Genomic DNA, 23,030 nt, shown 5'->3' with positions numbered 1-23,030 from the left:
CTTCTGTTCCTCAAGAAATTTCACTGGAATTTGCAGGCTCCATTCCCCTGTAACGCTAAAATGTTTTACTGAAGTACTCTTTAACCATGTCTTAATATGATATAGCTTTGGATGGCTAGGAGGTAGAAGACAAGAGGGTCATGACCCTGGATCGCTCACCTGAGTAAGATGAGCTACATGTTTCAAATGTCAAACTGATGCTAAAATATTAAGAAAGTCAGTAGGTCATATTCATGGTCAATGAAATTCAGTTTAACTATTGGTTTGCAAAACTGTGTAGGTCATCCAAATTTCAAGGCTGTATCTTAAAAACAAGAAAGTATGTGGTCAGCAGGTCAAGGTCACAGTCAAGTGAAATCATATTACTTGTGGTCATCAGGTAATTATAATTAAACAGTCTTGGAAATAGGATCAGATAATTTTTTAAGTATTTTTTCCTATATATCTTTTATAATAACTAAGTGACCCCAGTGGTATAATTTGAACAATTTTTGTTGAGGACCGTAAGACAATGCTACAAACCTAATATCAAGGGCCTATGTCTTGTGGTTTCAGACAAGAAGATTTTTAAAAAAAAAATTCCTATATAAGTCTATGTGAAACTTGGGATCCCCGGGGCGGGGCCAGATTTGACCCTATGGGGATCATTTGAACCATCTTGGTAGTGGACCACTAGATAATGCTACATACCAAATATCAAAGCCCTAGGCCTTGTGGTTTTGTACAAGAAGATTTTCAAAGCTTTCCCTATATAAGTCTATATAACCCATGTGGCCATAGTCACAAAATATGCCCATCAAGAGCTTGTTAAACTTGTTATAAGAAAAGTTTTTGTTATAGAACTGCACATATGATTCAAATATCATGACAGTAGCTTCAAAAATACGAAAACAACAGCTATCATTAAAAACGATGGATGCTGCTCGAATTGCATACTTGTAAGTGGACGTATAGCTAAGAATTTTAGTCTTAGTAGGTCTCTAGTCCAGGTACCTACACAGCAAGTCTTGAGAACGTAGTCAAAGCAATGCTCCGGACAAAGTTGTCATTCTAGTATGTGGCCTTTGACCTCTAAGTGTGACCTTGACCTTAGACCTAGAGACCTGGTTCTTGCGCAGGACACTCTCGTGATGGTAAACATTTGTGCCAAGTTACATCAAAATCCCTCCATGCATGAAGAAGAAATACTCCGCCAAGTCTTTCAGACGGGTGTATAAAAACAGTTTTTTCAAAGCAGATAAATCAGATACTGCCAATTAAAAATTCTTTATGGAAACCGCATTTGTTTAATATCCACCATAATTATTGTTTAACAAGAGGGCCAAGATGGCCCTAGGTTGCTTATCCAAGAAACACACCATAATAGTGTAAACATGTTTTAACTAGTGATTTCTAGACACATATCAAAGATTGGACCAAAAATGTGGCCTATTGAGTGTACACAAGCATTTTTTTTTATTTAACCTAGTGACCTAATTTTTTACTCCACAGATTTGAACTTGTCCAAAATTTCATAAAAACAAACATTCTGACGTTTTGGGAATATTGGAGCAAAAAAGTGGCCTCTACAGTGTATACAAGCTTTTCCAAAATTTCATAAAAACAAACATTCTGACGTTTCGGGAATACTGGAGCAAAAAAGTGGCCTCTACAGTGTATACAAGCTTTTCCAAAATTTCAAAAAAACAAACATTCTGACGTTTCGGGAATACTGGAGCAAAAAAGTAGCCTCTACAGTGTATACAAGCTTTTCCTTTGATTTGGAATTGTCCAAGACTTTATGATAACAAACATTCTGACCAAGTTTCATGAAGATAGAAAAAAAAAACAAGAGCTGTCAGTAAGACAGCGCGCTCGACTTTTCTCAGTGCTTGACTCTGAATTAGAGCTTTGCCAGTAAAAAAAATTCCAAGTTAAAAAAGGACATAACTCTGTCAAAATTCAAATTAGAGTTATAGCAATTGTGTCTCCTGGTGTAGACTTTGATAGTAAATAACTATTTTGAGTTTCAAGTCAAAAGCTTTAATAGTAACAGAGATATTTGACTTTATCAAAATATTTACAAAAAATTCTACGTTAAAAAGGGGCATAATTCTGTCAAAATTCAAATCAGAGTTATTGGAGTTTCTCCTGGTGTGGACTTTGATGGTAAGTAAGTATTTTAAGTTTCAGGTCAAAAGCTTAGATAGTAACAGCAATATTTGACTTTATCAAAAACTTTAACCAAAAATTCTAAGTTAAAAAGGGGCACAATTCTGTCAAAATTCAAACAGAATTATGGGAATTGTGTCTCCTAGTGTAGACTTTGATTGTAAATAACTATTTTGAGTTTCAAGTCAAAAGCTTTAGAGATATCTGACTTTATCAAAAATTTTAACAAAAAAGTCTAAGTTAAAAGGACATAATTCTGTCAAAATTCTAATCAAAGTTATGGGGATTGTTTCTCATGGTGTAGACTTTGATGGTAAATAACTATTTTAAGTTTCAAGTCTATAGCTTTGATAGTAACAGAAATATTTGACTTTATCAAAAACTTTAACAAAAAATTCTAAGTTAAAAAGGGGCATAATTCTGTCAAAATTCAAATCAGAGTTATGGGGATTGTTTCTCCTGGCGTAGACTTTGATGGTAAATAACTATTTTAAGTTTCAAGTAAATAGCTTTGATAGTAACAGAGATATTTGACTTTATCAAAAACTTTTAACAAACAGCAACGCCAACGCCGACACCGACACCAGGGCGAGTGCAATAGTGCCCCCTATAGTGTAAACAAGCTTATTCTTTGATTTCAAATCAAAGCATAAATGAAACCTCCATAAGGCTGAAAGGGCCAATATAGAAAATTTTTCCCCTTTTAGGGGCAGGTAACTCTAGAACCCATGATGGAATCTAGCCAGTTTTAGAAAGGAACCAAGATATTATTGTGAGTAGGTAAAATCCAATGTAAAATGTCACTTCTATCGCATTCACAAAGTAAAATTAACAAATTTTGACTCTTTCAGGGATCAGTTAGGAGCTGTAACTCTGGAACCTATGATTGGACCTGCCGGATTCACCATGGAATCCAAGATCTACTGTTGTTAAAGATATTTTGCAAGTTTGTATCAAATCAAACCATAAATGAAGTCTCTATATGGCTGCAAAAGCCAAAATAGCAATTTTTGGCCATTTAAGGAGCCATAACTCTAGAACCCATGATGAGATCTGGCCAGTTTTCGAAAGGAATCGAGATATTATGCAAATAAAAGTTGTGTGCAAGTTTGATTAAAACTGACTGCAAAATGTGGTCTCTATCTTGTTCACAAGAAATTTTGGACAGACGGACGGCCGACGAACGGCGATCACAAAAGCTCACTCTGTCACTAGGTGACAGGTGAGATAACAAGAGCTGTCACAGGAGACAGCGCGCTCAACTATTTCAATGCTGAATAGTGAAACTGGGCACATCTGAGGAAACTGGAGCTGTCACTGGAGAATTTAATGACTCCAATGGCGGATGAAGATATTGCACAACTGCCCGAGTCTGTGTCAAAAATATCAAGTAATAAGAGAGATAAATATAAAGTGTATCAAAACACTACATAACTACAATTCTAAGCAAAACAGGGGCATAATTCATAAAATATTGGTGCAGGAGTTATGCACCTTGTGTCATAAGATGAGGGTGATGATGTGAAACAACTACTTCAAATTTGAATCAAATGCATTTAGTAATAACTGGGATATAGTGAAAATGCATCAAACTTAACCTTAAATTCTAAGTAAAAGGGGACATAATTCATTAAACATTGGTGCCAGAGTTATGCACCTTGTGTCATATGATGTGGGTGATGATGTTGAACAACTACTTCAAGTATGAATCAAATCCATTCAGTAATAACAGAGACAGAGTGGAAGTGCATAAAAACTTTAACCTGAAAATCTAAGTGATAAGGGGGGATAAATCATGAAATATTGGTTTCAGAGTTATGGTTAGATGATGTGGGTGATGATGAGGAATAACTATTTTAAGTTCGAATCAAATCCATCAAGTAATTACAGAGATAAGTAGAAAAAAGAGAAAGTGTAAAAAGGTGGGGACGCGGAAAGACGAGTAGGATAGCTCTCCTTCGTATAGTAGAGCTAAAAAGCAAATAAATGATTAAGAACTTTTTTATTGCACTTGTTTCACTTTGTTTAACCTTTAATTATAATACCATATACTGTGAAATTATTAATATTCGTGGGGGATTAATTTTCATGGATTTCGTGGTCGAGTCAATCCACGAAATTTAATTTCAACAAACATGTAAAATTCCTATTCATTTTATGTTCAAAAGTTGAAATCCACGAATTGATATCTCCATGAAATTACCATTTTGACCAAACCATGAAGTTTCATTCCCAAGAAATTAAATGATTTTACAGTAACAGTTTATCTTGTAGGAAAAGCTTGTATGGCTTAAATCATCTTTCTTTCATCTAATGTTGGGCCATCTGTCTTTGATGCAAATGTCATCCTGACCATTTCTTTTACTGGTGATATCCATTGAATAATGCACACCTGTGTTTAATATGCATCCATGATGTTAGCCCAAAATCCTGGGAAAAAGACTTTTTCGTCATAGTATTCCAGTTATTTGCCAGACAAGGTTTTACAAAAAGGGAAATAATTTAAAAATTCGACCATCTAGAGTCATTGTTCCTAGTCACTGCATTTCCTCTCAATGAGCTCATTCATTGTATAAAATTACAACACTTTTGGACAAGCAGGTTAAGGATGCACAGATGGATGGGAGGGACAAGGTGGCGACTATATGCTCCCCGCCCCTGCTTCGGGGAGCATAATAAGAATTATGCATGTATGACCTAGATTTGATGCCGTCTGAAAGAGGACCATCTGAAGAATATTCCTGTGTAGTTGGTTGATATTGGCTTGATAGTTTAGTAGATGTTCTGTGTAGAAATTGTTGACAATAGACGACAAACATCCAACAATCCAAAAAGCTAATGCCAGACACCGGACAATGGACAGTGAAAACAGCACCATCACAACCGATGCTCATCTTTTGCCTCCGGTGAGCTAAAAATGCTTGAACTTAAAATCATGAACAGTCATCACTTAACGACCAAATAAATAATAAAGATGAAATAACATTACATTTTACCTTGATCTTACGTACTCTATGTCCTTGATAACCTGACCATTTTGGAGATGGTGACATATGGTGTCTTTTCTTTTCACTTGGCATTTTCCTCTACAATATTTCACTCCTCCTATGAAATACTTCCAGTAATTTAAACAGTCACCTTCAGCACAATCATTTGTATACTGCAGTCAGTGTATGTCTAACTTTTGCACAATTACACTTGGGGGAAAAACACATTCACTCCTTGTTCAAGTTAATCTGTCAAACCAGTGTAACACTGTGTCCACATTTAAGTATTTTTAATGAAAGTCCTTTTAAAATCAATGTAAGAGAAAAATACACTAGATAAATATAAGTGGCATTCCCATCTCAGTGATTTAGTTATCAGGCAATAACTGCAGACTTGTCCAGCTCAATGCCGGGCAATCTGTACAATTAATTCAGAAGAAAGATATCCCCAATGCCAATTGTCATTTTTATCAGTCAATGTATAGATATCTATAAACAATAACCTCCCATATGCTTGTTGTTATCTATTCTCAGCATTCTTTACAATTAGTCAAGTAGAAATGTCAATTCTAGTTAATGCATATTCATTAATATCCAATTTTCAGCAACGTATAAAGTCTATGTATATGAACGGAGCATCTATAGTTGTACAATAGATGCTGTACTAAGTTCAAGATGAAGCATCAAAGTTCATTTTTTAATGCAACACACTAAACCTTCCAAAAACTTACTTTTTCAGTAAATATCCATCAACTGATTCAAACAAATCATTAATTTCAGTTTTCTTAATCTTTATCCAAATTTCAATACCGTAAATAAAATTATAAACTCAAGTATCATACAAACGAACAGTAAATTTTGCTTAGGTTGTAAGTAAACTATCTTTTAAAATTTCTTCATTTTGCACATGTGATAATAAAATAATATCATGTATTTACAGTATAAAAGGCTAAATTGACCATAACAATGGAGCAATAAAATGAATGACTCTACTTTCAAGGCTATTAACCTAGTATCTAAAGTCAACTACTATACCTGTGAGCTGAATTAGGCAGACATGAATACTAGCATCTTTCATGAGGTCTTGATATATAAGAGGCATTAAACCAAACCAAAATTCATTTGGACAAATTTTCATTTCAGCCAGTACAACTGGACATGATAGAGGTGCATTCAAACAAAATTTCATTTCAACTCATTTTCAATTCAGTTAAAGTAATATAACAATGCTATTTATCATCATGTGGTATAGGACAAACACTGAGTGTGTTCCTTATTGAAACATCATGTGATTTGGCCACCCTGGGATAGGACAAACACCGAGTGTGTTCCTTATGGAAACATCATGTGATTTGGCCACTCTGGGATAGGACAAACACCGAGTGTGTTCCTTATGGAAACATCATGCGGTTTGGCCACCCTGGGATAGGACAAACACCGTGAGTGTTCCTTATGGAAACATCATGCGGTTTGGCCACCCTGGGATAGGACAAACACCGAGTGTGTTCCTTATGGAAACATCATGCGGTTTGGCCACCCTGGGATAGGACAAACACCGAGTGTGTTCCTTATGGAAACATCATGCGGTACTGAGTGTGTTCCTTATGGAAACATCATGTGATTTGGCCACCCTGGGATAGGACAAACACCGAGTGTGTTCCTTATGGAAACATCATGCGGTTTGGCCACCCTGGGATAGGACAAACACCGAGTGTGTTCCTTATGGAAACATCATGCAGTACTGAGTGTGTTCCTTATGGAAACATCATGCGGTTTGGCCACCCTGGGATAGGACAAACACCGAGTGTGTTCCTTATGGAAACATCATGCGGTACTGAGTGTGTTCCTTATGGAAACATCACGCAGTTTGGCCACCCTGGGATAGGACAAACACTGAGTGTGTTCCTTATGGAAACATCATGGGGTTTGGCCACCCTGGGATAGGACAAACATTCCTCTCATGAATCCTGAAATTATGGTGGCTAACAAACTTATAATGCATTTTTTGCCAGATATTGCAGGAGAGACTGCACTGGTTGACACTGATGAAGAAACTGCTTTTGTTCTCGATGTGTACTTTTCAAAAAGAGTGTTAAAACAACAGCACACCAACATAGAAGACATTATCAGTATTCAGTTTTCAGTGGAATATGTACAACTAGAACTAGGCGATACTTGTCTTGTATGTTAACTAACTGATCGACTCTTCTTTCTGTGTATTTTTCCCTAAACTTGTATTTGTCATGAATCACCCCAACCTGAGTTTGAATTTTTAGCATGTCATTTAAAGTTGGCAAGCATGACTGTTATCATTTCATGTATTTCCAAAGCAAAAACAAAACATTCTGACATTTCACAACAACAAACAACATCACAACTGGCAGAGATTTTGTAAAACAAGATGACACTAAAAGCCCTGTATTGCTCTCCTGACCTGATCAACAACAAAAGCAGTTTTTCCTTCAACAGTGTAAACACATGGATGGGTGGAGGAAGCAGCAACCATATGCCTCCAGAGAGCAAAATAAAACTCTGATTATATCTCACTCACTACATATTTCTTGAAAGCTTTCAATTGACATCATTACAACAACAAGTGGTGAATGTTACAGACTTTTTGTGAGCTTATATAATTATGCAAAATTACAGCAAATGATAAAACATGCAGATAATATGGCTTTAGGTCTTTAGGCAGATTTACAGATTTTTGTAATACAGTGTTCACTTGACTTCTATCAAAAATAAAAGAATTTTTTTTAACTAGGTAGAGATACAAACTCATGGATCCTGAAATTTTAATTCTTATATAATGCATATTGCTATGTACAGCTAAACTACTGCAATCCAACTATGTTTCCTCAAACTCATCAATAATTAGGTCAAACAAACCACACAAACATCTATGACTTTAAATGCGTACGCTAGAGTCTCTGTATATGAGACGGGCAAAATTTTTCCCAATGATAGAATTGCATCTTCAAACTTTGGATATCGAAGGACTATCATCTAAGAAGCAAAGATACGCAATAAAAGTCATAGGTCACCAGTACTGAAAGAGTTATCTGCCCTTGAAAATGGCATTTTCCCAAATATTTATAAATCTTTGTTAAGATATTGTCTGTAAGTATTGACCTGGCACTCATGAATACTCCATATGATTCTAAAATTAATTTTCAGCTGTACACACCTAACTAGCGATACCAATACAAGATATACATTTCCTTATAACGAAGTTGCATGTGCAGATACAGCTTCCAATCTCGGAGTTGTGGGTTCAAGGTTGTGGGTTCAAGACCCCTGTCTGGCCATATATTTTTTTTTATTTCATCTGTAAACTTAAAAGGCAGGGAAATCGCCACACTTATCGTGATTTATTGTTCATTTATGAAAGAAATTCACAAGTATTCAACTTTCTTCTGTGTACATGTCAGTAAACCATTCTTCAAAATGTCAACTAAAATCTTCAAGATGCAACATGTGTACATTAATTCAACCGTCAACACAAGTAACTGGCATTAGTAAACAATAAGAATTAAAACATAAAATAATTGCTACAAAAAACCTTAAATTATGTTTCATGAAAGAATATAAGAATAAAAGCAATATTAATAAAATTATATTACACTGAATTAATAAATATGGTCCTAACTGAATTCCATCTCATGGCAACATGTGTTAAAGTCAGAGAGCTAACCACTACTACACCACTGTGCCATTGGTCATTTATAAACCTTATTTAGTTAATGTAGATATTTTCAGGATACAAATATTGCATAAAATAACAAAAACGCTCGAAAATATTGGCGAAGATTAATGAGTGCAAGGTCAATTACTTACTGACAATACTCTGACAGTGTATTTATTGATCATTTCCCCTGTATTTTCAATGTTGGATGTTTTTTAATTACACAAGACAATCATCATGACATCAAACACAAGTAGGTAATGCACATGTAAAATGCTGTTGGTGTATATCTTCCATTATAAACAACAACAAAACTTATTTATCTATGACAGTGCTTTCCAAATCTCATATTTAAAGGAAAGCTACTGTCATTCTGAAACAAATATTATACGTTTGTTAATATTTCCTCAACACAGCATCATGGTAATCACTCTGTTATAATAAAACTTTAAGCAGGTTTATATTTTCAAATCCCAAAAATAAAACTCTATGTAACAAAACAAAGCAAATTAAAACCCATTTTCAATGGCTTTTTAATGCAAGGGAGGTAATTCATACACATACCATGCAACAATTTACATCTTACCTTTAGTCTTCTATATCTCTCCCGACCCTTTAGATAATAATGTATCATCAAATAATTCAGCTAAATACTCAATGTTTATTTCCTAGGATCAACATTTTATTATGAAATATAACAAGAGGATCAATGGTGGCGATGTAATGCTCACCTGATTGAGAGAGCTTGGTCAAACATTCTACACAGTTTGCATGATGTTTCAGCAAGAAATGTGTTGGCAAGATTTTTTCATGACTTGATATGTGACCTTATTTTAAATCCTAGATGGCCCAGACCTAGGTCATACAAACATCCTGACCCAAATATAAGGAGACAATGCAGAGAACAAAAGAAACATTAGGCAGCAAGTCCCTCCACATAACTAGTTTGGTATACATTCATCTAAACATTCAAGAGAGAAGTCATTTAAATTTACCTTACTTTTTAGCTCTGGCAGCTCCAAAGAACAGTCTGTTGGGAACCATTTGAATTAACTTGATAGAACTATTCAAGGACACACTAGCAAACATGTTTGACATTTAACTGAGGCAAGCTTGAGAAGTAAATTCCATCAAGATTAAAGCAAAATTGTTAGCCTTATTGACTAGAGAAGACAGGCATAGGAAGATAACAGTAGCCCACCATGAGCAACTTGTTCTCAGGCAAACTACAAACAACTCATTTTGCAACTCTGATAACTGTTGTAAATAAACTTTTATCTATCATATGGTCAAATAATGTGTTTGTGTCTGTTTCTTTAATTTTAAGTTCTGAACATCTGGTAAATCAGAAATCATGGTGCAATGTCTTTTATCTAGATAAAAATAATCCTTAATATCAATGTCACGTCATCTCAAATTTGTAACAAGAGGGCCATATTGGCTCTAAGTCGCTCACCTGATCTTTGACCTTGAATAAACATAAGGTCCCTGACTTCAAATCATTTGCCACTCACGGATGTTGGTTCAAGCTTCACCCCATGGCACTGAATTCTTCTATGCACTGGACATTTCACATACTGATGTATTAGTATTGTTAGTTTAACTCTTCCTGGTCACTGTCACTTTGACCTTTGACCTACTGAACTCAAAATCAATAGGGGTTCAACCTCCCTATCAACTTTCACTATCCTAGGCCCAAGCATTCTTGAGTTATCATCCGGGTCACTCTGAACTTGACCTCTGACCTACTGACCTCAAAATCAAACGGGGTCATCTGCTGGTCATGACCAATATCATCCTGAAACCGATTGGTCTGCGGACGGACTGACCAATTGACTGACATCTGCAAAACAATATACTCCTCCTTCTTTGAAGAGGGGGGGCGGGGGATAAAAATGTTGACAACAGATGCAAGATGATGGAGGACAGACCATCCACCTATACTAAAAGCTCACCCTGAACCCTAGAGCTAAAAATGCCTTCTAAAATTAAAAATTATTAACATGTAAAATAATGCCAAATAAAATATCTTAAAATCCATTTTAGGCAAGTATCTAAAAAATAAGTTCACAGGTCTACACAATTTATGTCACCATATACTAGAATAACATGAAAAGATTCATTAAAATCAGGAGAAGTTCTATTTGAAAAAATGTCACTGAATTGTGACCTTCCTATAGACTCCACATATGAAAACATGCATTCAGGTCTGTATTTTTCCAATAAGTCTAGAAAGATTCAAGCACACAACCCAATATTTTAAATATTCCAAATTTTCTATAACCTTAGTATAACCTTAGTATATTTTCATGTTTTAAAAAGCAGGGTTTAATCAAATTCTATGCAGAAAAAAATTCAATCCAAACTTTATCCGATTCATTTGAAATTATTCCACTTGCAAACATATTGCTTATTACATTTGATTTTTAGACAGGTGTTAAAAATAACACTAGTTTTATCAGTTAAAACAAAAGCTCACATTAATTTATTGCATGTTTTGGCTTGGCTCTGGTTTTCATCTTGTTTATTCTGACAATGGAAGTTATGACTAACAAACATGTTAACATGAAGGACAACCTAAAGCAGATTGTACAGATTTAACTGGTCTATACAAATCTCATTGTTTTTATTGTTTGTAAATAACAGGGTTTACCTCTTCAATTTCAGTTTCAAGGTCGCTGTCCATAGCCTTCAACTTCTCTTTGTTCCGTCTTGTAGGGGACACTGAACGCCGCTCTATCTGTGGTCTAAATAAAGGTTCAATTGCATTTTAACTTCAAATTCACATAAAAGGTGTATTTTTAATTCAGTAGTCCAAATTATAGGTAAACCTTTGTATGCTTTAGTAAATTTAATCAAATAGCATAAAACAAGGGAGGAATTCTTCAACAGATGAAGAATATAATTTCTTGCATACCAGACATGGATTTCCAATGTTTTCACTGGCGCTGGGTGCAAGATGACTCTCAGTTGTAAATGACGTAAAACAAACTACATATATATAGAAGAATTATGTTGTAGTTAATAGTTTACATCAACAGAATAAAAATCAAACACACTGAAAGTTACTCTTTGTTCCTTATAGTATACTTCTCGATTCAAAATATGTTACATTATCAAACGCTGCAAGTGATCAAACAAGACCACAACTAAACACTGTTGTTTTTCTTTGAAACATTATGACGTCTTTTCTGTTTACGAATGTTGATTCCCCACACTTTGTTTAAATACACTGCTATAATAGTTAGTGCTAAAAAGAAAGTATTTCAATTCATTTTTTTTTTTTAGTATCATTTCTTGAATATATGGTATGCAAAAAAAAAGATTTTATTACTGGCTGTAGGTGCTGATGGGAATATCCAACTCTAGGGTACCTGTTTACGCAGTTACTCGGCTAAGCCTCGTTACCGGCTAAACAGTTCCCTCGAGCTTGATATTCCTATGTGCACCTTAAACCAGTGAAAGAATCTTATACTGTTTAACAAGGAGACATTGATGGTCCAAGATAGCTCACTAAATCTCATTCTTTGACAAATCAAAACAGCTTGAAAAACTAAGAGAAACTGTTTTGAAATTGGACCAGAAGTTCTGACAAGAGATTTTCAAAGAGTCCATTTCATACATATCCCTTAGATGCCTATAACATATTTACATTAAAAGTTTTGTCACTTTCATGTTTTCATAGAAACAAAATTTACTGCCTAGTCAATTGCTATTTTTGTTACAGGTGACATTAGGTCTTGACCCAGTTTTCATCTGCTACCCCTTTGGCGACCATGTTTTGACAAACTGGAATAATTCAAACAACTCAGAAAAGGGTCACTGCAGGAAAATTCCAGGAACATTCCATGAAATTATTTAAACTAGATCAGAGAAAAACATTCTAAGAAAATAAGGCCAGTATATCAATAACAAAGTTCTTCCATTATTTCACCTAGTGACCTAGTTATTTATTCACACGGCCCAGTTATTTACCTAAAATTAGTCTCACACCACGGGTAATCCAGTTTTGAATGGTTCAACCTCAGATCTGCATTTCAAAGAGGAAAACATTCTGACATAGATTTATATCATATTGATAATGTTTTCCTTTGTTTTAAACTAGTGACCTAGTTTAGGACCTCAGGTAATCCAGACTTGAGTATGACTTTTGACTTCACAGAGACAAACATTCTGGCATTTTTTTTATGAAGATCTGATTGAAAATGAGGCATCTAGAGTGTTAAAGTTTTCCTCAGATTTGATCTAGTGACCTAGCTCTTGACCTCAAGTATTCCAGTTTTGAACTTGACCTAGATTACATATAAAACATTTTGACAAAGTTTTATGGAGATCAAGTAGAAAATGTGGCCTCAAAAGCGTTACAAAAGGTTTTCCATAATTTGACCTAGTTTTTCACCTTAAGTTGCCCAGTTCTGAACTTGACCTAGATCTTTTAGACACAAACATTCTGACTGACCTTTCTGAAAATCAACGAGAAGATGTCACCTCTAAAGTCATCATGTTCTTTTTAAACTAACAGTCACTATAGTCTTAAACTTAAACCCACTGACCACAAGTTGATAAAGGTCATTCACTCCCCAACCGCAATGTGCCTGACAAGTCTGTGTGTCTTCAGTAGTCATTCTCAATGTACTATCAATCACTGTGACCTTGACCTTTGAACCAATGACAATAAAATCAACAGATTCATCTACTACACACTGGTTCATGTTTTTATGCATAAACCAGTGTTCAGGACGAAAATTTCGATTTTCCGAGCTCCCTGGCATTGGAGTTCATGTTTACCACTAGAAGGTCCTGTGTGCGAACAGAGTGGAATCTATTTTCTCATTTACCACCGAGGGATCCCCATGTAGCAGGTGTATTTAAACCAATTTTGTAATAGAATTTTGAATGTAAGGCATGGTTTTTAAACCTCAATATGCAGGTTGTATTACCATCTTCATTCTGACAGATGTATTATTACCATATTTTAGCAGGTGTAATATTATCACATTTTAGCAGGACAGGTGTAGTATTACCATCTTTAGCAGGTGTAGTATTATCATCTTTTAGCAGATGAAGTATTACCAATGTAGTTAAAGATGAAGTATTACCAATGTAGTTAAAGATGAAGTATTACCAATGTAGTTAAAGAATTCTAACATATGGTATGGTCTTTAAAGCTCAACATTATGAACTTGTTCATTTAAACTAGGGTGAGATCTATAATACAAATTTTAAGCATACGTGTTTCGTTTTGATGCCAAGTTTTCTAGGCTTGCAAGTGCTTTATCCCGTTCACTTTGTAACTGCTGTGCTCTCCTCATAGCCTGATCTCTTTCTTCTATTGCCTTGGCATTTTCCCGTAAAACTGCATCACGCTCCTTTAAAGCCAGCTCAAAACCAAGCTGTAAGGCTTGTGTTGGCTTCTTTTCATCTGAATCTAAAATAGATAAATGTTACCTCTACAGTAAGCAAAATACATTATTTTAATTGCAAGAATACACATTATACATGTGATAACTCACTGGGCCTATACTACAGTAAAGATCTGTATAACTGAATTTAGGCGATTAAACACTATTTGTGCTTGTTATCAAATACTGACAATTATATAAACATGAGGCTGGTGATGATGGCTTTTGCATATACCAGGGATCGAATTTAACGGTCGCTAACTAGCAAAATTCGAGTTAAAATAAAAAAAAATGCGAGTAGAAATCATGGCACTCGAATATTTTCGTGATTTTCGAAAATGAGGAATTCACTCAACCTGTCTTTTTCTCTTTAAAACTCCTTTGGGGCACTTAACGTGACTGCTTGTAGACACTTGTCGTTTTATACAAAAGTAATTATCGGATATTTAAGTAAACGTCTAGGCAATATTTGTTTTCATTTTGGTCTGTAATTTGCAAAGTTTGCAGAAATGGAGAGGAAAATAACATGTTTCTTGGTGCAAAATGGCCCGTAGAGACTGAAAATGCTAGCAACACTAGGGGCAGTAACCTGAGAAAAACTTAAAACTTCAATGTCCAGCCAAAAGTCCAAAGAATGGTATTCTACTTTCAAAAACCAGAAAGTCCCCGGCCTGTTCGGACCGTGAACTTTTATATGAAACCAAACAACAACAAAACAACTTAATAAATTTAGCACGTAAACAGCTTTTAAACTAGAAGATGCTTTTGTAAAAAAGCGCATGTCTCCTCCACTGCATAGTCGTATATGCAAGAAGTCAATAGGGGAGAAGAGTGAAAGTCAAAGAGACACTGATGGTTGGCTGCAATAGAGATCACCTATTTGGCATGTCCAATCATCCCACTAAGTTTCAACATTCTGGGCCTAGTGGTTCTCAAGTTATGAATTGGATATGGTTTTCCATGTTTGGGCTGCTGTGACCTTGATCTTTGATCAAGTGACCCCAAAATCATTTGGGGTCATTTACTCTGCATGTCCAATTATCCTATTAAGTTTCAACATTTTGGGTCAAGGGGTCACACATTAAATCAGAATCAACCTAAAAACCAAAATACACTTTCTATAACCGGAATACACCTGTATTTTTTAAGTTAAAGGTATTTCTGAAGGTTTTTTGATATAATTCAATCATATATATCATAAATAATTAACATATGAAAAGAAAAAGAAAATACGTTCACGCAAAATGATTTTATACGAGATTGAAGTTCAGCGACGGTGCGAGAAATTTCCATAACCAAAATACACTCGTATTTTATTAATAAATGGTATTTCTGTAGGGTTTATTGCAGAAATCATTCGTGTATAATATAAATAATAAGTTTACAAAAGGAAAATAAAATACTTTCACGCAAAACTATTTTATACGAGATTTGAATTTGGCTAGCGCAACTGAAGTTTCCATAACATAAATGCACTCGTCCTTTTTTAAAAAATAAATAGTATTCTCTAAAATAAACACTTTTTATCATTTTTTGTAAGTTGTAGAACCATGTTCAATCAGATTAAACATGAATGAATATTTGAGAGAAGTTTATTAAAAGTTAATTCTGTATACGAGTTTATAACTTTACGATCTTACGGAAATGTACGGGGTCAAGTGGTTCTCAAGTTATTGATTGGAAAGAGTTTTCTATGTTCAGTCCCCTGTGACCTTGACCTTTGATGAAGTGACCCCCAAAAATAATAGGGGTCACCTACTCTGTTATTCCTATCTCTCTATGAAGTTTAAATGTTCTAGGTCAAATGGTTCTGAAGTTAAAAACCAGAAATGGATTTCCATTTTCTGTCCACTGCGACCTTGACCTTTAACAGAGTGACCCCAAAGTCAATAGGGGTCATCTCCTCTGTATGATCAATCATCCTATGAAGTTTCAACATTCTGGGGTAAAGTGGTTCTCAAGTTACTGAATGGAATTTGTTTTCCATGTTCAGGCCCATGTGACCTTGACCATTGATCAAGTGACCCCAAAATCAATAAGTGTAATCTAGTCTGCATGTTCAATCATCCTATGAAGTTTCAACATTCTGGGTCAAGTGGTTCTCAAGTTACTGACCGGAAATGGTTTTCCATGTTCAGACCCCTGTGACCTTGAACTTTAACTGAGTGACCCCAAAATCAATAGGGATCATCTACTCTGCATGTCCAATCATCCTATGAAGTTTCAACATTCTTGGTCAAGTGATTCTCAAGTTATTGATCGGAAATGGTTTTTCATGTTCAGGCCCCTGTGACCTTGACCTTTAATAGAGTGACCCCAAAATCAATAGGGGTCATTCTACTCTGCATGACCAATCATCCTTTGAAGTTTCAACATTCTGGGTTAAGTGGTTCTCAAGTTACTGACCATAAATGGTTTTCCTTGTTCGGGCCCCTGTGACCTTGACCTTTAACGCAGTGACCCCAAAATCAATAGGGGTAATTTACTCTGCATGTCCAATCATCCTATGAAGTTTCAACATTCTGGGTCAAGTGGTTCTCAACTTATTGATCGGAAATAGTTTTCCTTGTTCAGGCCCCTGTGACCTTGACCTTTTGATGGAGTGACCACAAAAACAATAGGGGTCGTCTACTCCATAATTCCTGCTATCCTATGAAGTTTGAAGGTTCTAGGTCAAATGGTTCTCCAGTTATTGACGGGAAATGAAGTGTTACGTACGGACGTACGGACAGACAGGGCAAAAACAATATGTCTCCCCAGAGTGGGGGAGACATAATAATTGCTTGTGGAACTACTCATTCTGTTAGTGGAAAAAAAATGGCACTAGCAAAAATTAACTAGTGGGGAAAAAAAGTTAAATTCGATCCCTGTATACATTTAAACTTTTTTGTTCTAACTCCTGTACTGCTGGTTCTTTACTTTATAGTTTATACCAATTTGTTTTAGGCTGATTGTGAAGCAAATTCTACAACTCATTCCTGATGAGGGTATGAGAGAAGAGAGGCCAGTTTCCCTTTTAATTCTGAGCGTCAAGCAAGGGGGCTACTGGTACCATTTTTCGCTTCTTTGGTATGACACTGCCGGGGATCAAACCCATGACTTCATGCACTCATAGCGGACGCTCTAGTACAAGGCTACCAAGGTGGTACTTTATAAAACTGTTAAGCTGTACCTGACTTGCATAATTTTTATATGGATTGTATGCTGGCATTTCTTACTTTATAAAACTGTTCAGCTGTACCTGACTTGCATATATGGATTGTATGCTGGCCTTTTTTACTTGATAAAAAATGGTACTGGTAGCTCTCTTGCTTGGCACTCAGCATTTAAATGGGTTGTACCAGGAGGTAAAATAAGCACAAGTAAGTATGTGTGTTAAAATAAGCACAAGTAAGTATGTTTTACTGGATATCTTGTTGTCGCACAAGAGCTATTTTGCTCTCATGTTTTGTGCTGTTTATATGTGATGCTGTATATTTTGTTCCGCAATATGTGTATCTTTTTACAGCTAATATACCAGTTTTAATCAGAGCTCCAGATAAGGGATGTATTTTCGTAAATACGAATTTGTTAGGGGTCGGATACGAATTTATTTTAAAATCTGGCTGTATCAGTACGAATTTATTTTAAAAGTCGTATCAATATAAATTTATTTTAAAATGTGGTCATATAAGTATGACACCTAAACAGCATTACGAATTTCAAAGGAAGATCAAGCCGTATCGCATGTCCGCGCCAAGTTGCGCATTTACTCAATATATCTTTCTGGTACTTTATTTGATTAGCAAAAAGCAATAGTCATGTTTACCACTTTCGTGCATTATTTTGCTTCTTTTTTCCCAACCTACCGATCAAGTCAAAATAAAATGAAAAAGGCAGGTCGAAAAATAAATTCTAAAGAACACACTCCTTACATATGTTTCTTTATTGGCGAAAGAAATAAACACTGAAGAAGACATTATTCGTCTGATTGTTGATGAGCTTGTGGTTGCTGCTACAAAAATAAATCAGGGTTATAAGACACATTTTTAGACAAAGTATGATATAAGAGTCTTACAGATTTTATATCAAAAGTAGGTCAAGCGGTATCGATATTAAAGAAATTTCCTTGTTATGTTACTAATTTTTGCCTGTTATCTGGACATTCTGGTAGTACCGTTACTAATTTCACAAAATATAAGCTAGTACCGTTATAATTTTAACAAAACATCAGGTAGTACCATCACTTATTGCACAAAACCTTATCTGGAGCTCTGTTTAATATCAGTAATACTGCACATCCCTATTAAGCAAGCACTGCACTCCCTACGTAAAATCCCTAAATTGTATACTGGTATTTATAGTTGGCAGTGGCTAGTGAACCGTCACCGGTGCAGCAGACCCGACGTCTAGTGCACCGTCACCGGTGCAGCAGACCTGAGGTCTAGTGCACCGTCATTTTTGTGATATATAAAATATAGCCTTTCTTTGAACTATAATTATAACATCTTGTCAACAGTTCTATGTATGACCATTAACACCATTTACTAAGGTATTTCCGAATAAAAATATTGTGCCACTATCAGATACGGTCTATTAATAGAAAGTTTATTATGGCGGAATGAATTTTAAGAAGTGCGATCAGTTATGACAGAAAGAAATTATTAACTTTTAATTCCTTCATACAACGTAAATACCATACTAGTATATTTATGTCAATTTATAATTAATTATTGTATGTATTTGGATTCATCAAAATTGAAATCCGAACTGAATTTCAGATTCACTCTTTCATGATCAGAGCTGCCAACACAAAAGACAAACACGCCCAATCCAATTATTAAATAATTTTAACAAGCAACCCAACAAAGCCTACATCTGTAGACCTTCATTTATTGTCTTAATCTAACTATCTACTATTGATGTTAATCTTTATTGTTTTTCACAGTTTTTATAATAGATTTCGTAAGATGTAGCTTTTAAAGTTAATAATATAACAAATATTGAAATTATAACAGTTTTCACCGTACATGTACATTATAAAATATTTGCTTGCAAGATGTCAATATTTCCGAATTTCCTGTTCCATGAAGAGTTAATCGTCAATTGTCACTGACATAATAAATCTGAAATTAAGATCGAATTTCAATTTTAATATACCTACATATATATCCAAATACAGACAACAATAAATCTTATATATTCAACTTTAATTGACAAAAATAACTATACCAGGTATTCATGAAAATTAAAAAAAAAATCAATGAAATTCATTGTCATTTGGATATAGCTTGGTAAATGACGGGGATACCACAGTTGGCGAAGAACGGAGATCAGCGCTTTGAGGTAAAACGGTGAATAAACAGGTAAGTCAAAGTTTATCTTACTTCATTCTTTTAATTATGTTCTGGCATATTACTGGTGAAAATATATTTTAACAAATTAAACTTTAAGTAAAGGCTACATTTTATACATAACAAAAATGACGGTGCACTAGACCTCGGGTCTGCTGCACCGGTGACGGTTCACTAGCCACTGCATTAACTTGCAACAGTGGTTTTTAACCTTTTGACTCACCTGATGACACATTGTTATGCTTTAAGATCTACCTTTAGAATTGATACCATCTGATAATTATGATTTGTTCTGACACTCACATTACTAGCAGATTCTTATTCAGGTCCCAGAAAAGTCACAAAGTAGCTATATAGCTAAATCTAGCTATATATAGCTAGAAGTAGCTACAAAACCAATACTAATAATGCCAAATATGTCAAAACAAGATGCAAAATAGTCATAATTACGTCCAAAAGGATTATAAGATGAAAGACAATAACACAAATCCAAGATCTTTGTAGTCATATTTTCAATAACTGTGGCAGTATTTTGCGATAAATCATCACTGAATTTTTCACTTGTGATAATTATGGTAATATAAGACACATTTATAAATGACTAATCGCAGAAATTCGCAACATGTATTGAAACTGAAACTGCATAGATCTCCATTCTTTGTGATTGTCTTTTGACTCATAAACCATTTGAATGGGATAATAATTATTTTACATTTAATATACACATATTTTGAACAATTGTTAGTGGTTTTATAGCTATTTCTAGCTATATATAGCTAGATTAAGCTATATTGCTAATTTGTGACTTTTCTGGGACCTGTTATTAGGAGTAGTCCTATCTGCTATCATTATGATAGTTTATTACTGTTGTTTTATGATTTTTTTGTAAATAGTCACTAGTAACTTGCGAAATTGCAATTTATATACAACTCACAAACTGATAGATTCATACGATTACTTGTAAAAATTTCTTGTTGACCCAAGTAAACTCATTTGAAGAAGAAAATTTATAGTATGATAAAACCCTCATAATTTTGGAAAACATGTATGTAATCTTTATTATACAGTTACAGTTTTGTAATTGGCTTTGAGTCTATTAGAGTGTTCAATTATCGTGCATCGATTTAAGTGTCGACTTACACTGTCGTTATTCTAAGTACAGGTGAATTAATACATCACAAATTAGATTATAAACTTAAAAAAATATGTGACCAAGTTTTAAAAAAAATGACGATAATATACCTGGACTAGCATCTAACAAGAATCTTGTCAACAAATGTGGTGCACACTCTTCTAAAACAGCACAAAATTCGTGAAAAGTTCTTGAACCCTTTTCGGATAAAATATCCATAAAAAGCTCTCCTTTCTGTTTTTGATCGCTACATTCAAATATCACTTCCTCTTCCTTTTTATTAAGAGCCCCTCTCTGTGAAAGTTTTGCCACAATACGATTTATGTCAACGTCTGTATTGAATGCTGTCTTATGTTTTTGTAGAAGACGACCAACTTTTGAAGTTTTGGTCGCCATTTTGGCCTTTAACTCGAAAGTATCAACAGGTGCGATTTCCACCTCCGAAAATAAATAGGCTGTAAGAAGAAGTGATTTTGTTCAATAGAAATGGATAAGTTATGACAAAGAATAAGTACCAGCTTTATTTAGTAAATCAAATTAGTATCATATTTCATGCTTCATATAACTGAATATTTGTTTCATTTAATTCTAGTTTCCGTAAAATCCTTTATATGTTTCAAATTACTACGACGCTTAAAAAGCGTCACCTGGTGTTTACTATTTGAAAGTGAAAGCACGTTGATTTGTTTGTGTCACGTGAACATAACAGGTGTGCAAATTAAAAATGAAAGCGAAAGTAAAAATAAACTATTGTAGATGGATCTGCTCCGAATTTGCCCAAAGTTTGAGGTCTCTAGTTTATTCCTGACCTTGGAGACCCTGTCCTGATGTAATTCCTTTGACCCTTTACCTAAAAAAGTAATCGGGAGTGTTTCAATTCGATTATAATATCCCAACCTGGTATCGTGTCACACGTACGTATCTTAGCATCCAATGAATAAAAAACTAAACCCACAGCTACCCTGGACCATAACATACCATCACCCAGCCCTTTCATAATTATACCGTAGAATCCTGTTGTTGTTTCGTCATCGGCAATATATACCGCTGCCTATCAACTTCCTGTGCTGTATTGGATCTATACGTGTACTGCCCAACAATCTATTCTGATTTTAACTGGGAGGCGCTTGTTAAAAGATGAGCAAGCTCATTAGGTGCAATTAAAAAGAACTACAATTACTAAGATTAAAAACACGATAGATTATCTAGATGGTTACAGTTGCCATGCAGCCTCTCGGTGAATAGACCAAACTAGCTGGGACTGACTGAAGAACAACTTAAAATTTAAATACTGCATAACACATTGCCCGCTGTTTGCCTATATTTTACAATGCAAATTTTAAGGTAGGCTACTACTTACTACCAATGTAAACATTACTGTATGATATATAGCCTACCAGCAAAAGCTTGTCTTCCTCGAAAGCGAGATTAGACAAACCCTTAGTAACCAAACCACAAGGGGGGTATTCGATCTACTCCTTACCATGGAAAAAAAATGGCGGCCAAAACTGAAAATGTGAGTTTTTCTTACTTTTTTGCTTTTTCAAGGATATCTAGACAATAACACATGTCTATCAACCTGCTCCACTGTTTTCTCCATCTACCGGTACCTTTCACTTTGGAAACAGCACTTTAATTTGTCTGGAATGCTGGTCATGAAATTCGAATCGATGGAAAATTCTCCGGTGAACACGGGATAAGGAATAGTGCCTCTCGGTGAATAGAACCAAACTAGCTAGGTCATGACTGAAGAACAACTTAAAATTTAAATACTGCATAACACATTGCCCGCTGTTTGCCTATATTTTACAATGCAAATTTTAAGGTAGGCTACTACTTACTACCAATGTAAACATTATTGTATGATATATAGCCTACCAGCAAAAGCTTGTCTTCCTCGAAAGCGAGATGAGACAAACCCCTAGTAACCAAACCACAAGGGGGGTATTCGATCTACTCCTTACCATGGAAAAAAAAATGGCGGCCAAAACTGAAAATGTGAGTTTTTCTTACTTTTTTTGCTTTTTCAAGGATATCTAGACAATAACACATGTCTATCAACCTGCTCCACTGTTTTCTCCATCTACCGGTACCTTTCACTTTGGAAACAGCACTTTAATTTGTCTGGAATGCTGGTCATGAAATTCGAATCGATGGAAAATTCTCCGGTAAACACGGGATAAGGAATAGTGCGACTTGCAAAAATGGTCTTTTTACCTAAAATACCGCAGGTTGTAAGCTATTTTTCTGATTTGAAGGAATATTTCCACATATTTATCTAATACTGTTGGTTTTGAGTAGATCACAGTTCGTATTTTCAAAAAAAAAAAACACAATTTT

The 23,030-nt window shown here is 34.9% G+C and overlaps 1 protein-coding gene across 1 annotated transcript in view; it reads right to left on the bottom strand.

The window, feature by feature from the left end:
* Positions 1–21,117, bottom strand: part of LOC123541928 (tight junction protein ZO-1-like) — a 213,956-nt gene extending 192,839 nt beyond the window's left edge. Inside the window, 3 exon segments of the mRNA XM_053531778.1 lie at positions 11,477–11,570; positions 14,056–14,251; positions 20,801–21,117. Of these exon segments, the coding sequence (XP_053387753.1) occupies positions 11,477–11,570; positions 14,056–14,251; positions 20,801–21,086 (576 nt within the window). The 5' untranslated portion in view covers positions 21,087–21,117.
* Between the last annotated feature and the right edge of the window lie 1,913 nt (positions 21,118–23,030).

Source organism: Mercenaria mercenaria, chromosome 19 (genome assembly GCF_021730395.1).
Source record: "Mercenaria mercenaria strain notata chromosome 19, MADL_Memer_1, whole genome shotgun sequence".
NCBI classification, from domain to species: Eukaryota; Metazoa; Mollusca; class Bivalvia; order Venerida; family Veneridae; genus Mercenaria; species Mercenaria mercenaria.
The sequence above is the reverse complement of the archived record's forward strand: the minus strand, read 5'-3'. Positions and strand labels throughout refer to the sequence as shown.